The sequence below is a fragment of the Alternaria triticimaculans genome, assembly GCF_023758025.1.
Source record: "Alternaria triticimaculans strain BMP 0046 chromosome Unknown scaffold_21, whole genome shotgun sequence".
Lineage (NCBI taxonomy): Eukaryota > Fungi > Ascomycota > Dothideomycetes > Pleosporales > Pleosporaceae > Alternaria > Alternaria triticimaculans.
This window is the reverse complement of record NW_026055978.1, coordinates 230,565-245,402: the sequence shown is the minus strand read 5'-3', so window position 1 is coordinate 245,402 and position 14,838 is coordinate 230,565. Positions and strand designations below refer to the sequence as shown.

Sequence of the window (14,838 nt, the reverse complement as noted above, 5' to 3'; positions counted from 1 at the left end):
GAGTTGTGTAATGACAAGACTCGTGCATGAAACTAGATGGGATGGCATGAGTATCACAAGGTTCGCCTTGACAGCCATCGGCTGATGCTGCGCATACGCTTAAATGGACAGATGGGAACAGCAACGGCTGATCCGCGCGGCAAGTCATCAGCGTGAAGACATTGAAGGAAGGCGTACTGAAGCAGCGATTAACCTATCTCAGAGCGCAACAAACACTCCATTCGGTCCTTGCGGGAGCTTCGGATCTGGAGACACATACATCCGATATACACTCTGTAATCAAACGCGAGAGACTAGCCCGTAGAGGGTTAAGGTGTGTTTGACGGGTACCACAGGGTCGGAGTCGGGGAATTGGTCAGCATCAGCGCGCAAAAAGCAGGTCGCTGGTGGGATGCAGTAGGCAGGTCGTCGGATGGCAGCCGAAGCCAGACAGAGAAGGGCGACAGGGCGCTGATTTGCGCAGCGTCAGATGGGGCGAGTCGTGATGGCATGAGGGGAGCGTGTGCCATGGATTGCATTGTCCTGCTGCTGCTTGAGCGTTCCCGAGGCCGACCTTGCCGCCCTGCTCTGTATATAGCGCGCATCGCCCTCTTCTTAGTCAAAGCTGCGTAATCCACTCGACCAACTGCATCGTCACGATACAGGTAAGCTGCCCCAGCGTCCTACAACCCGAGACGCGCAACCAAAATGCCGTCGCAACACTGCGCGCCTGTCTTGGCGCTGGCGAGCGCTGAAGCTGACTCTCACAGCACGCGCGCGCTCTCTTCACGCACGGCAGCCTGCCCTCTCGCACCACCACCTTGTCGCGACGTCACCACCGCCGCCGGCCCACGCCCGAGGACCGCTGCTGCCACCCCGTCTGCTGCCGCCCCAATTCCCACGCTGCTGTCTAATCAACGCCACAACACCCTCGCTGCGGTGCTCCCGTGCGACGCGCCTTGAATGAGCCAAACTCTGGATCCTGCGATCCAAGCTAGCACTGGCTATAACATGCAGGCATCTGCCGCTCAGGTAAGCTGCGCTGACTATTCAGGCCCGTTGCGCTGCTGACACGCCGCTTCAGGATCAATCCAAGCCGACCATCGAGATGAGTTAGTGCCCCGCGCATCCCTACCCTCCTGCCGATTACTAACACGTATCGTCGCGCAGGCTTAAGAGAACATCTGCTCGCTGCTGGCGCTGGACAGCCCGGCGTGCAGCCTCTCCCCCAGCACTCCCCACACTCCCAGCATCCCCAACACCCGCACACTGCTGGCCCGCCACACGCCATCGACCCGGCCATTGGGGGCTCCGCCTACGACATGAGCGCCGGCGGCCCCGACGATGGGAACACGAGCGAGGGTCGCTCCAAGGGGCGGAGAGAGCTGTCGACATCTAAGCGTGCCGCACAGAATCGCGCTGCCCAGGTACATGCAACGCGCGCATTCCAATGGCACAAGCTAACACCACCAGCGCGCATTCCGCCAGCGTAAGGAAGAGTACATCAAGCAGCTGAAAGACCAGGTCAAGGAGTTCGAGCAGCTATGCGAACTGTACAAGACGCTTCAAACCGAGAACTACCAATTGCGCGATTACATCATCAATCTGCAATCGCGACTACTCGAAACCCAGGGCGAGATACCACCTGCGCCGGCTGGTGTAGATCTCAACCGGCCCCACGAACAGCCAAACATGCACCAACAACCGAACCCACCACAGCCGCCCCAACAGCCCGAGCAACCACAGCAGCAACAGCAGGGCTCGAACAACAACAATGGAGGACTCTCGGAGCACCAAATCGGCGAACTGCAAATGGCAGCGCAAGCTGCGGCAGCCGCCCAACACAGCGCATCAGGCAACAAGCACACCAGCTCTGAAGGTTCGTACGACTACGCCGAGAAGCGCCAAAAGGTCGACGAGCCACCGCAAGGTCAGCAGCACCCTTCGCCGTCCTCTTTCTACCCCAACCCAGACGCTTATTGAAGATGAAGAAGCAGCCGGTCCGATCCATGGCTTACCAGCATAGTAGGCTCAGGTTCCTCCGCCGCAGATTACGACGCTTTCGTCAATGAACTCCAGCAATCGTCCAGCAAGCAGACCGCATAAGCACACCGATACTCACATACCCTCGTCGCGTCTGCTCATCTCCTCCTCATCACCTCTTATCGCTATTTTAATTCGCTTCTCAGCCGTCATTTTCTAGCCTCGCTTTATGATGTAATGCATAGGCCCTGAAGCCTGTCTCTTATTCGCTCGGGCCGGCGGTGTTTTACTGTGCTGGGCGTATGGAGTTTGTGTGTCATTGACACACTTACCACGTTTTTTATTTCCAACGCAGTGTATGGGTCAGGGTAGACTGGACCGTTATTTGTAGCCTCCCCCGACAGGGTTCTGTGCTGCGCTGTGCTGTGCTGTTTTTAGGGGAATACCAATGTTTTCGGTGGCTTCGAGCTGCTTCCACCCTTATATCTTTGCGCGAGTTGAGTGAGACCTTCGGTTTTGCCTGCGATCAGTATTGTTGCGTATGTTCCTTGATCTCTCTGCGCATGTCGTTGCTGAGTCTGCTCGGGTTTGTACGGTGCGAAATTGCGAAGGGCGTTTAGTAATCCACTGCGGCCGAGTAAATCGCCGAGCGGATGTTGGCATTGAGACGACACCTCTTAATCCAGCTCTGGGACTGCAAGCAACACGCTCCTTCCCTCGAGCTGGAAATTCACGACAATCACTCATCACATGCGAAATTCTCGGCAGGCTCATAGTGTGTAACTCTATAGATTACAATCTGGTACATTAAACGATTGGTATCATACTCCATATCATGCCCCATCCGCGCATTTATCGCATAAAAAAAAGGGACCAAATCAAACTGGCCAAGGGAAGAGAAAGATCTAGCTGACATCTAGAAATGGGGCGTGTTAAGCGCCATAACCATGAGCAGACCAGAAATAAGACCAGCACCGGGCAGGGTGATGACCCAACCGGAGAAGATGAAGCCAACCTGCTTCCAGTTGACAGCCTTGAGATCGAAGTTGCAGAGCGCAACGCCAATGGTAGCGCCAGTGAGACATTGCGTGGTGGAGACGGGGAGCGCGAGACGCGAGGCGAGGAGCACGGTGATGGCGGCGCCGAGCTCCATGCTGAAACCACGCGTGGGCGAGACTTGGGTGATCTTGTTGCCGAGCGCGCGCACAATGTGGTAGCCGTAGAACCAGAATCCGAGACCGAGGAGGAGACCCGCGACGACGAGGATCCAGATGGGCGTGTCGGCTTCTTTTGTGACGACGCCCGTGGTGTAGGTGTTGTAGGATCCGACCCAGGGGCCGACTGCGTTGGCAACTGTGATGTAGAGTTAGCATGCATGTCTGTGGGAGTGAGGGTTGAGGGAATGAGCGTACCATCGTTGGAACCGTGGGCAATGGACATCATCATGGCGGAGGCAACTTGAGCGTAGGTCCAGAGATGCTCGACGCGGTTGTCGTAAACAACAGCGCGGGAGTGGACATCGGCGAGATCCTTCTGGGTGACAACGTCGCGGGAGATACCCTGGAGAAGGATGAACTTGGTCCAGTTGGCGATCTTCTTGGGAGAGTAGGCGGGGAGGTGCTCGACGGGCTTCAACCAGCGCTCCTCAGGCTCGGGAGTGGCGGGGACAATGTGAGCAACGGCGCCATCGCGGGGAAGAGGACGGGAGAGGCCGCGGCCACCCTCGACGTCAATGTTGTCGCTGTCAGAAGACTTGTTGTCGAGGGAAGTAGAGTGGCCAACAGCCTTCTCGCCCTTGAGTCCGTCGTTCTCTTGGATCGGGACAGGGGCAGCCTTCGCGTAGTAATCGGTAACGACCTGGTCGCCCTTGCCGGGGAAGTAGATGGGAGGGTTCTCGCGGTACAGAAGGGGACCGAGAGGAATGTGCCACGCCCTCAGCCTGGTGTCACCCTTGACAAGGCGGCGGGTGAAGTAAGGGATGAAGAAGATGTAAGCGATGGCAAGCATGCCGAAGAAGACACCGAGAATGATACCGCAGGCCTTGCCAGCGCCCATCTCCTCGAGAGACTCGCCGTTTGGCAGCTCGTCGATGATGAAGAGTGCGAGGACACCAGCGGTGAAGGCCAGGTAGAAGGGAATCAGGCGCAGAGCCCACTTGAAGGGGTCCTTGCGGTTGTGGACACCGAACTTGATGGTCAAGAAGAGGACGGCAGCGAAGGCGGCGGACAGGAATGGCGCAATGACCCATGAGGCGGCGATCTGAGAGATGGATCCCTTCTTCCAGCCCCAGCTGAGAGGAGATTGAGCAGCAATACCGGCACCAGCGAGAGCACCAACGACGGTCTGGGTGGTCGAGACGGGCATACCAGCGATGGTAGCGACAGTGAGGAAGACGGCGGATCCGACCTCGGCGCAACCCATGGCGAGCATGAGGGTACCGGGTACAGGCTTAAAGGTGTCGAGGGCGAAGATACCGCTCTTGATAGTTCCAGTGACTCGGGATCCGAGGGCGACAGCACCGAGGAACTCAGTGAAGCAGGCCAGAATACCAGCCTGCCACATCTTCAAGGTCCTCGCAGCCACCGACGTGGCGTAGGAGTTGGCGACATCGTTGGCACCGTTGGATGCAGACGAGGCGATAAAGGCGATGGTGGTGATCGCTAGGATCCAGTCGTACTTCTTCAAGGCGGGAGCCATTGTGGGTGAAGAGTGGCGAGCAGTAGCGCCGGTTGACTGAAAAGCTGAGGTGTTGTGAGGTGTCCTGACTGTTTGGTTGAACGAGTGCAGGGGAGTTTAAGTACACAGCATACAAACGGAGGCGTGGGATCTTGGCGGCGCAGATGACATTTCACTGCAAGTGGACTTTTGTGGACGTCAGACGGTGTTGCCTGCCTGTTCGAGGCGCGGTGGATCATTGAAGCCACAATATCATGCTATTCGGCTCTGGCCGTGGTCCAAAAGCCCAACAGCACCTATTTTCTGGACCCTCAGCGCCGCTCCGGGGTGAGCGTTCGGGTGCAAGAGACGTGTGATTGGTCTGTAGGACCCCCAAGCCTGGATCCACGCGCATGGCATGTTGGTGTCGCGTTAAGTCTCCACTGTGTCTTGTCGCGGGTCTTCGCCATCGCCTTGGTGTAACCAAGTCAAGGTGAACGAACGAGCGTTCGACGCTGTACCACGTTCCCTTGGCGCCCAGTCCGCCCAGCCCCACGCCAAGCTGGGCCTCCATCCTTCGAAATCTCTGATAACCCCAGATCACCGCAGACGCCGCTAACTCTCCAGCCAATCACATTGCCTCCTTTTACCTCGTGGTAGAACCACGCCCTCAGAGCGTGCTACAAGACTGCGGATGGCAGAGCGTGGTATTGGTATTCACGAACTACGGTGCCGCATAACCGCGTTCCCGTCCGCCTAAGTAAGCCTTACAAGGATTGCCGAGGCAGCCTTCGTCGAGCTTCGGTGCTGCCATGAGATGAGGCAAAGCCTTGTCAACCACTACAAGCCCTTCATTGAAGACATGTGCCCTATGGTGTAGCAAATCGTCTAGACATGCAAAGAAAGAAGTTGATCGGGCTGACCGAGTGGGTGTCATGACTTCGCGAGGAGATGATGATGGAATATCGCCAGGGTCTACCGAAAAAGAACTGCGAGCTGAAGGCTAACAGTGACATTCACACGCGCCTGGTACATGGGACCATGGATGGAAGAACGTCGGATAGGCGCCGAGTTAGGTAAGCCAGACGTGTGCGCAATCGGTCCGTGGCCATCTCGTCTCTCGCATCTATTTTCAATACATAACGCCCTGGCTTCTTCGAACAACATGGTATTGTCTCGAATCATCATTGGTTCCATTTATTCGGCGAGCTCCGTGATGGTAGGGCAGACCTTATGCAACAGCCCACTGTAACCCCATTAATCCACGTCGTCCCTGTTCATGCATGGAAGCCCGCGAATTCTCCCTGCATGCTCATATCCGCTGTCAATGTCCCAGACCCATGGTACACGAGTTTAGACCCGCTTGCATATAAGAGGCCGCCGGCACTTGCAGGACCCATAGCAAACAAGGGTCAGTGCGGTGTTACAAATCAGGACATGTTGGCACCATGTTTACTGAAAGGTGTCTCATATCTTGATTGCATGTTTCTTTCAGCTGCAGGAGCAAACATTCTTCCTTGCAGTCTGACCCACTACCTTTTCAGGCACCCGAGCACACTTGCTATATGCTTCCGCGCTAGACTTCACAATTTGCCCACTCTCGTCCATCTCCCCACTCCATCCAGCTGTGCAGCTCTTCAACCATCTCAAGATACGGAATTGACCCCCTTGGCAAGCGCAGACACTTTCTGACCAGCCTATCGAACACCTTCTTCAGCTCAACACAGTTGTCCAACGTAAGCTCTGGAATTTGTCGTCTCATCTCGTTTGCCAAGAGTATGAGCGCCAGCACCTTTTCCCCGCCCCGAACCGCGTTGTAATCGCCGAAAGGAATGTGGATAGATTCTCGACAGAGCGCTTCGACTGTAGGAACGATGGAAGTAGTGATGGACCTTCCATCTTCCACGTTGGTCACAGACGTAAGTGGAACGTTGTGAAGCAGAAGATATTGGGTGATGAGGAAGGGAAGTGATCCGTTCAGCGCCGCGATGAGGTCCCGCATCGTAAGCTGAACGCCTCGGTCGAGCACCAGTTGTATGATAGCGCGATGACCGTGTGTCGCAGCGATGAGCACAGTGTTGACGTCCGCATCATCTGGATGTACCAAACCTTTGTCGAAGACGTATTGCACAATGTTGGTATGACCATGTTTGACCGCAAGACGTAAGCCTGCAGTCAGGGCATTCCAATAGGGCAGGTCGGCGATTAGAGGATTCCATTGGTCCATGAGCCATATGAACACGTCCATCTGTCCCCACCTCATGGCATCGGTAAGGTAGTATGACCGGGACTTCATATGCACTGGTATTTCAACGCGGCATCTTGGCAAGAAATCGAACAGTGTGACGACGGCCCTCAGTTTTCCGGTCCGAACTGCGAATCTGATTGCGGAAGTGATAGTCTCTGTGAGTGGACCGCAACGGGTGGTACGACCGTGCTGTATCCGAGCGAAGCGCCGCTTCGTGAGCTCATCGTTGACTTCTGCGAGCAGACACTCAAGAACTTCGACATTTCCACTGTAAGCTGCTGCGGTTAAAGGGTTACCAAAGCCAGCAAAGTATTTGGGGAACCAGTCAATAACCTCAGCAGATTGCGAAATGTAGTGACGAACAGCTGCGAGACTCCCTACTGTAGCTGCTGCTGCCAGCATGTCGTTGACGTTCTCTTGTGCAAAGTTGAGATGGTCCCGTTCCCTTTCCGCTATGCTGCGCGAACCAGGTCTGAAGATTGGTGTAAAGACAGAGTCCAACGTCAATGGCTTTGTGTCGAACATAGTCCGAGGGGCAACTTCGTTTGTAAGGACTAGACCATGGATAAGTGCGTTCAGATAGTCCTTTCGCAGAACTGAATGATCTGTGCCCGTGGTAGCAAACTCCATGAGCTTGTCCGTAACCTTGTGTATGAAACTCGGCAGTCCATAGGCTATGATATCGTTGTCTTCGATGTGATTGAGCAGATAGATCTCGATGTTGCTCAGAAGGTAGCCCTTGATGTCAGATGGGAGCGTACCCATCGAATCGGTATCATCATCCTTTTTATAACGCGATATAACGTATAGCTGATGCAGAGGAGGTAGAGGGTTATGAATATCAAGGCTAACAGGGATCGACTGGCGTTGATGGTAACGACTATGGAAGTCCGCAACAGAAGTTTTTGCAAGAAGTTCGTTGTCGATGTCGCCGGCAAAGGTCCCTGTCTCTATTAGCTTCACCGTCCATAACTGTCACGAATATCAATGTGTACGGGAGACGGCGCGCAGTCGGATTAGCTCATGGAAGGGCGCTGCACGCGCAAGGGCGGCGACAACCCTCTCGAAGAGCTCCGGTGGCAGATCGAGTAGCTGCATGTTAGTAGCTTGAAGCAAGTGAGAGTGGTGCAGTGTGGAGGGAGGGTTTGAAAGTAGGAGGAGGTGAGTGAGGGTCTTGCCAAGGTGGCTGTAACAGGCAGTGGCGTTGATAAGCGAGGTGAACGAGGAAAGAGCAAACATGCGCGGCTGAGCGCATGAATCAAGTCCACTTAGAACGAAAGAAAAAAGAAGGGACGATAGTCATGTTGGTATATGGAAACGCCGTGGTGATTTGGCATAGGCTGAGACAAGAGCTTGCCGACGTTGGGTCTCACGGTGAACAACACCGTTGGGTTCATGCGAACGGGATGACTACACGCGGACGATACCAAACGAAGCCACACTCTCAGCAACAAGTACATGGCATGTTCACCACATAATCGCATGAAGCGCAAGAGGAGAGACTGAGTGACGTCACACGAATAACATCTCTATACTATGAATATGCTTTATAGTACAAGTCTATCAGATGTGCTCGAAAGCACGGGGTATCAAAGAAAAAAATGAGGTAACAAATAAAACTCTAAATGCTCGCTTGAAAGGACTAAAAGGGGCGTTGATGAAAGTACTGGGACATGAAGACTTCGTTGCACGTGAGCTCTTCAGCTTTGTGTGGTGTACATGTGTATGTGGTCATGCATTTGCGATGTAGTGTCGCGGTAGGGTTGATGCTGCTGAGGCATCAGGTGATGTTGAGGGTGTTGAGGATGTTGAGAATGCTGATGGTGTTGTGGGATGTGATGCTGGGGCTGCTGATGCTGATGAGGGTGACGCATGCCCATTGCGGCAACGCTGTAGTCAGGGAGCATCTCTGACGAAGCTTGACTCATCTGCGATGATGGTCTCTGATTCGAAGAGCTGCCTCTTGAGCTGCTTATCCGACTGCCTATCTTGTGGAGCGGCTTCGATATCATTTGACCGAACGATGGGCGGTCATAGTACTGCGACTCTTCGAACTGGGGAGCAGCACCGAAGTAGTTGGGATACAGTGATTCCAGTGGGTTGGGTGTGGCCTTGACTTGGTCCATGTACTCCTGTTGGTACAACTGTGTGTGCTGCTCGTGATCCATGACTGGCGTGGGGTGTGCATGGGGTGTATGCATTGTGGATGTCGTCATAGCCGGTGGGAGTTCAGGAATAGCCGGTTGCGCTACGTCCAGGTAATCTCCAGGGTCCACGTCCATATAACTGATACGGCGGCTGGCCGTATCCACTGCGGGCGCACCAGGCGTCTGCGGCTCCACAAATGGAGACGAGCCGCAATCATAGTCAGGCACGTGCGCCAACGAACTACAAATGCGCAGCAAAGCTGCGTTGATGCTCGCGAGCCGCGCTCTTGAGTGATGTGGGTTGGAGTTTCCGATGAGTATGTGCATTCGCTGTTCGCGCGACAGCTTCTCAACATGCGGGACGGAATCTCTTGAGGGTGTTACGAAGCCAGTGGGTAGCTGTTGATGCACAGGGTCCAGGGGTATATCAGCGCGTAGGCTCAAGGCGGTAATCAAAACCTCTTCCCGGCTCGGTCGAAGGTCACAGCACTGGAGCTTCTGTCGGAGGATTCGCGAGTTGTCGGGACACCAACTAATCTGCGACCGACTCTCTCGCAATCTCTCGTCCAGGCAACCGATAAGCTCTTTCCATGTGTCGTGGAGAGCTTCCTGTCGTATGAGGTTCCTGATCACATTAGAGTATTTCCATTGGTCCATCGTCGCGCCATTCTTCATGTGCTTCGCGACGTGGTCGCATCGCTCATCCCAACCGATGCTGACTTCTTTACACTTGTCGAACCCGCAACCAAACACTCTTCGCGGCAATAATGTGATGCCAATGTCTGTCAGCGACGGCAGGGGTCGACCGGCATGGTAGCGTTGATGATGCTTGATGAAATCTTTCTGTCGGTCGAAAATGCGGTTGCAGCCGTTGACGACACATGGCCAGTCTTCTCCAGTCTCGTGCATCCTCATCTCATGTTTCTTCCAGTCAGACTTTGCTTTGAACGTCTTCTGGCTCTTCTGTTCGGCACAATACGTACAGAACATGAATGGCTCACCCGACTGACTCTGTGACTTGTCATCATCCGGGTTCAGCGATGGAGAAGCAACACTAATGTCGTCTGTCGGTGTGTAGCTTGGTTCAATCTTCAGGTCAAGTGGACTCTCAGTGTCCACCGCAGGCATGGAAGCCGGCACCGGACGTGTCGGATCAAGACCAGCTGGGTAGGAACGCGGCTCCGCCCTTCTCATCCTAGAGCGCGATGACGAAGAGGAAGCAATGGAACTTCGCGTATCGCTGCTTCCTGTAGATGAAGAGAATGTTGATGCCATAGAAAGCCGAGACCGCCATGATGATCCCGACGAGGATGTTGCAGATGAACTCGCGGTGCTGGTGGACATGAATGACGAGGCTGTAGAGTTGCGGCCTAGACTTGGTGAGCATGTACACACAAAACAATACAACGAGGAACGTACGCGAATCTATCGCTTGAGAAAACATTCTCTGAATCAAATGTGGAGGATGCCTCGCCAGCAGGGCCTCAATGTGTCGCATAGACTCCTCTGGTATGTCTAGGTTGTCCTCCATTGTGGCGAGGGGAGAGCCGTATGCTCAGTTCAAATCGCGCAACAGAAGACTACTCCAACATGCCGACCATGAAGACCTTGCGACAACCCAAACGACTGAAAACTAGAACGAACGACAGGCGGAGGTGCAAAAGAGGGTGGGGAAGGGTATCCAGGTGTCGCGGTAAGACTAGGGGCCAAGGAGTGGATAATCGTGTATCCGAGCAGGCATCAGCTGCTGTTGGTGCGACAGTTGATATACAAGTGGGATCACCTCACGCAAAGGTGCAGCGGGGGATGCGGAAATGGCACGCTTCTAGAAGGCGTATGGAAGGATTGTAGAAGAAGCTAATTGAGGGCTGCTCGCGGGGGCGCTCGTGCGCAACATCGACATGACCACTGCCCTGGTTTGGCCTCAAAGCTGGGGCAAGGCTGAGGTTACGACAGGCATGCCAATATGTAGCGTGTTTGAGGTGGCCGCAAGGAACTGTAGTAGGGGCTGGGAGAGCACGAGAGCAAGCGACGAGAATGAAAGAGATAGTGTGCGCATCGACTGCTCAAGTCTCTTTCAGCGCCGTCTGAAGGCAGTTTTCGAGCCGGGTCGAGACGTGGCCGGACAAGGTGGCTGCGCGAGGCGATGATTCGCACAGACATGGTGTGCAGCAACACGCACCTATCGCAGAAACGCAACAGGCCATCCGCAACGAATCCATCCGAACACTAGGCCCTGTAAGGGGCATGCAGCGCGCGGTACCTGGATGACGCACCGCTGGTAACTTCTCGAAGTGTGTTGGTGCCGTGATGAGTGACATTTTTGGTGGGACCTGACAGGATTCATTCCTGCACGCCGAACTTCGGCATCACGCCTTCGCTTAACGCAGACGCAGCTATCGCAGCTCGACAGCCGGTCAGGCGTTGGACGAGGTAGCACGGCAACCATTGTACATTGAGGAAGGACTCCCTCACAGCGCGCGCACGTCAATCAGCACTCGAATGCCCTTCCCACGACGACTTACTTGAGACGCGGTGGCTGACAGAATGGAGTGCTGACGGCAGGAGCACGTACCCCATGCATAAACGATAGCAGCGAATGAACGCTTTGGGACTGTGATTGTAACAATTGGGCTGCCGCACTGCAGTCCGTCATCGCTGAGGATGCCCTTGTAGCTCGAGGTCATCGCGTAACCACGCGCGATCAAAGGAAATATCGACTAGTGTAGGGTAATGTAAGGAGACGGGACTCTGCCATAACGGGCAGGAAGTGGCCGGATAAATTGCAGTAGTTCGAGATAACAGCCTTAGCTAGAGCGTTTGGTTGCTTGGTATGTGAAATCGGACGGAGCGTTAATCACGAAGACGTACTGTAATTAACTCCATCGCGCCTCTTCCATGTCGTCGTGAGCGCGTACCCACAATGGCGTGTCCCTGAAAAGCGGCGCCGTCGTTCGGGACCCGAACCGCCGCGGTACTCTCGAGGACGTCCAGACCGCGAACGGTTTGCCCAAAACGACGAGCAAAGTTTGGGCGAGAGTCAGGAGCGGACTGAACTTTGGATGCGGCGCGAGGTGGTTGGCGCGACGCCCGGTTAACGTTGAATTTTACGTCACGTGGCGCGTGCGCAGCAGTTCACACGGTACTTGCGCAGGCAGGTCAAGAAGCACCATGACCCGAACGTACGGCGTAGTTCGATTGTGACAACATTGGTGTTACATCGCTCTGGGGCCCCATCCATCCGGCCCACATAGTAGTACTCATCGCTTGAACTCTGGTCCTCAGAAACTGCAAACGATATTGCTAGGGATTGTCTGTGAAACCATCAAAGCGCGCGGTAGTTGGAACGACTATTCAATTCTGTTGACACGCGGCATGGTTTCCGCACTCTGCGAACGAAATATAGAAGTACAGAGATAGCCAGCTCATGCAAAGTGTCCGTCGCAGTCAAAGTTACCCTCCGTCTTGAAATTGCATGAACTCTCTTCTCCGCCTCCAGTGATACGAACGTTGTCGATCTTGATGTCGCTACAGCTTCCTTCACCACAAAGGATATAGTAGTTCTTTCCTTCCTCTGTTGCCGTACCAAATATGTTCTTCATTGTGATGTTTTGGATGATGACACCGTTCGTGGGGTTGCCAGTTGGCCCACCGTTTAGGTAGTCTTGCTGGATGTCGATTCCGTAGATGGAGATGTTTTCAACGCGAATGTTCTCGTAGTGGATGTTGGAGATGAAACCGGTGGTGTTGGAGTTCGACTTGATGCGGGCTCCGTTCTCGGCGTTAAGAACCACGGAGTCTGTGAATGAGATGTTTGTTACGTTGTTGTCTGGATAGATGAGGTTAGTAAAGTATGAATACTGTATAGCCGGATGATGGGATGGCATACTTGACTTTCCACCCACAGATCCGATGGAGAGACCGTGGCTGCCGTTGCAGTACATGTTGCTGACGTGGATGTTGTCTCCACTGGTGACAGCTACACAATCATCCTGGTTGATAACGACACTGTCGCGAACCTTGGTATGATTGGTGCTACTCAGACCGAATCCATCGCTGTTGTGTGCTGCAGGAAGGCCGTTGGAGCGGTTGTTGGGCGCATATCCGTCGCTGTTGTCCAGCGTAATGTGGTGGACATCCAGACCAGCGCTGTTGCTGATACTGAAGCAGTGCACCGGGTAGTTCTTGATGTAGATGTCATGCACTGAACTGTTCCCAAGCACCTTCACCTCAATGAAGTGGTTTGGCTTGGTAACGCCTCCGTTGCTACCCAGGCCATCCCACCAAGCCTGACCATTGCCATCAAGCACTGCGTCTTCTTCTGCAGTGATCTCGACATTGGTACCTGCTACCTTGATGAAGGCATAGTTTGCATCGGCATACTCCCAGAACGTCCTTCCTTTGAACGTGACCTTGGTACCAGTCTTCAGCTTCGACAGATCGATGCTTGAGTTTCCAGGGACCGTGATGTTATCGAGAGTTATGCAAGTGCAAGCTGCGACTGCAGCCGAGATATCGGAGTACTTCGTCACGTAGCAGGCATCGGTGGCCGCGGTTGCAGAAGGTGAAGGTACAGCAGATACAGTTCCCGCAGTGGCAAGAGCCAATGATGATGCAGCTATAAGTTCGTCAGTACAGAAATGGTCTAGGCTGCAAAGTGCTATTAGTACCGTGGAATCGCATAGTGACGGCTTGAATCTGACGTGAGCGTTAGGTGAAGATGAGTATACGGGATATCGACGACGCTATATAAATGTATGCAGGGTCTTGGGTCCCCAGATAATTTGTTGAAGAACCACCTGCATATTACCGACTAGTCGCCACATAATCTTGCGCTCGGCCGCTGTAGTGGTAGAAGAACTGCAGCCTCGTCATTTCCGACCCCAAAGCACAAGCACTTCAAGCACCAAAGCCAAGTCCAGACGATGCTTGACAGCAGTGCTATGCGAAAAGAGGTGTTTGACCCACAAATCGGCGTCCGGAAGCGTGCTATCATGGGGAACGGCTCGGAAGAACAGGGGGTACGGCTGGCCGGTCAGTGGCAAAAGGTCTAAGTCGTGTTCTGTTTGGCCGATTATTGCAGATGTACAACGTGAAACATTCATCCGGAATGCCACCATGACCGTAGTGGAGATGCGGAGTGACTGTGCGGAAAAAAAGGGTTCCGTCCAACGGCACGGCTACTTGGAAGCGTGGATGACGGGATGAGTGATCAGGGAAATGATGGGGGTCGACGGCATCTGCGGATGCTATACTAATCCACGAGCTTTCGCGCAATCAACGAAGAGTGTTGAGAGGATTGCATCTTCGAACACGAAGAAGCGCCGGTATACAAACAAATATCGTGATGAACCTGCAATAACGGCTGAGCTGTTAGAGCAAGCATGCGCGTTGGAAAGTGATCTGGGAAAGGGCTAGATGACTAGCGGCTTGGCATAAAGATCGATACGTGCCCAACCTTGTAGCTCCTCGTCTTCTAGGCCCAGTGAGCTCTCACATTAACACACCGCCCACATCTTCAAATTTAGTATTTGAGAAGCGGAATATGGAAAGGGGTGCTGAGAGAGATTCTATGAACTCCGCGCCGCCTCACATCGACATGAGGCAGACACGCCGAAGAGGTAAGAACACCAGGTTGAATCAGATGTTTAGTCATCTACGTCTTCAGAGTCAAGCCCCATGGCTGCGATCAGTCCCACGAAATCCAGCGCCGCGCAAAGGTCACATAGGTGTATCTTCACATCATTTCGCGACTCTCGGACCGAAATTGACGGCGCACATGCAACTCATGATGATCTCTTCCGATCGCGCAAAGAGATGGCAAGC

General features: G+C 54.0%; 4 protein-coding genes across 4 annotated transcripts; 1 reads left to right on the top strand and 3 right to left on the bottom strand.

Moving 5' to 3' along the window:
- Window positions 1–1,087: 1,087 nt before the first annotated feature.
- J4E78_009559 (uncharacterized protein) lies at window positions 1,088–1,962 on the top strand (the record flags this gene model as incomplete). Its single annotated transcript, XM_049370148.1, has 3 exons — window positions 1,088–1,091; window positions 1,150–1,406; window positions 1,453–1,962. The coding sequence occupies 3 exons, from the start codon at window positions 1,088–1,090 to the stop codon at window positions 1,960–1,962; spliced, it is 771 nt and encodes a 256-aa protein (XP_049218148.1).
- Window positions 1,963–2,878: 916 nt separating this feature from the next.
- J4E78_009558 (uncharacterized protein) lies at window positions 2,879–4,659 on the bottom strand (the record flags this gene model as incomplete). The annotated part of the gene is made up of 2 exons (XM_049370147.1): window positions 2,879–3,315; window positions 3,375–4,659. 2 exons carry the CDS (start codon window positions 4,657–4,659, stop codon window positions 2,879–2,881), a joined length of 1,722 nt encoding a protein of 573 aa, XP_049218147.1.
- Window positions 4,660–6,193: 1,534 nt separating this feature from the next.
- J4E78_009557 (uncharacterized protein) lies at window positions 6,194–10,543 on the bottom strand (the record flags this gene model as incomplete). Its single annotated transcript, XM_049370146.1, has 4 exons — window positions 6,194–7,809; window positions 7,861–7,957; window positions 8,755–10,382; window positions 10,432–10,543. The coding sequence occupies 4 exons, from the start codon at window positions 10,541–10,543 to the stop codon at window positions 6,194–6,196; spliced, it is 3,453 nt and encodes a 1,150-aa protein (XP_049218146.1).
- Window positions 10,544–12,437: 1,894 nt separating this feature from the next.
- J4E78_009556 (uncharacterized protein) lies at window positions 12,438–13,838 on the bottom strand (the record flags this gene model as incomplete). The annotated part of the gene is made up of 3 exons (XM_049370145.1): window positions 12,438–12,841; window positions 12,902–13,630; window positions 13,823–13,838. The coding sequence occupies 3 exons, from the start codon at window positions 13,836–13,838 to the stop codon at window positions 12,438–12,440; spliced, it is 1,149 nt and encodes a 382-aa protein (XP_049218145.1).
- Between the last annotated feature and the right edge of the window lie 1,000 nt (window positions 13,839–14,838).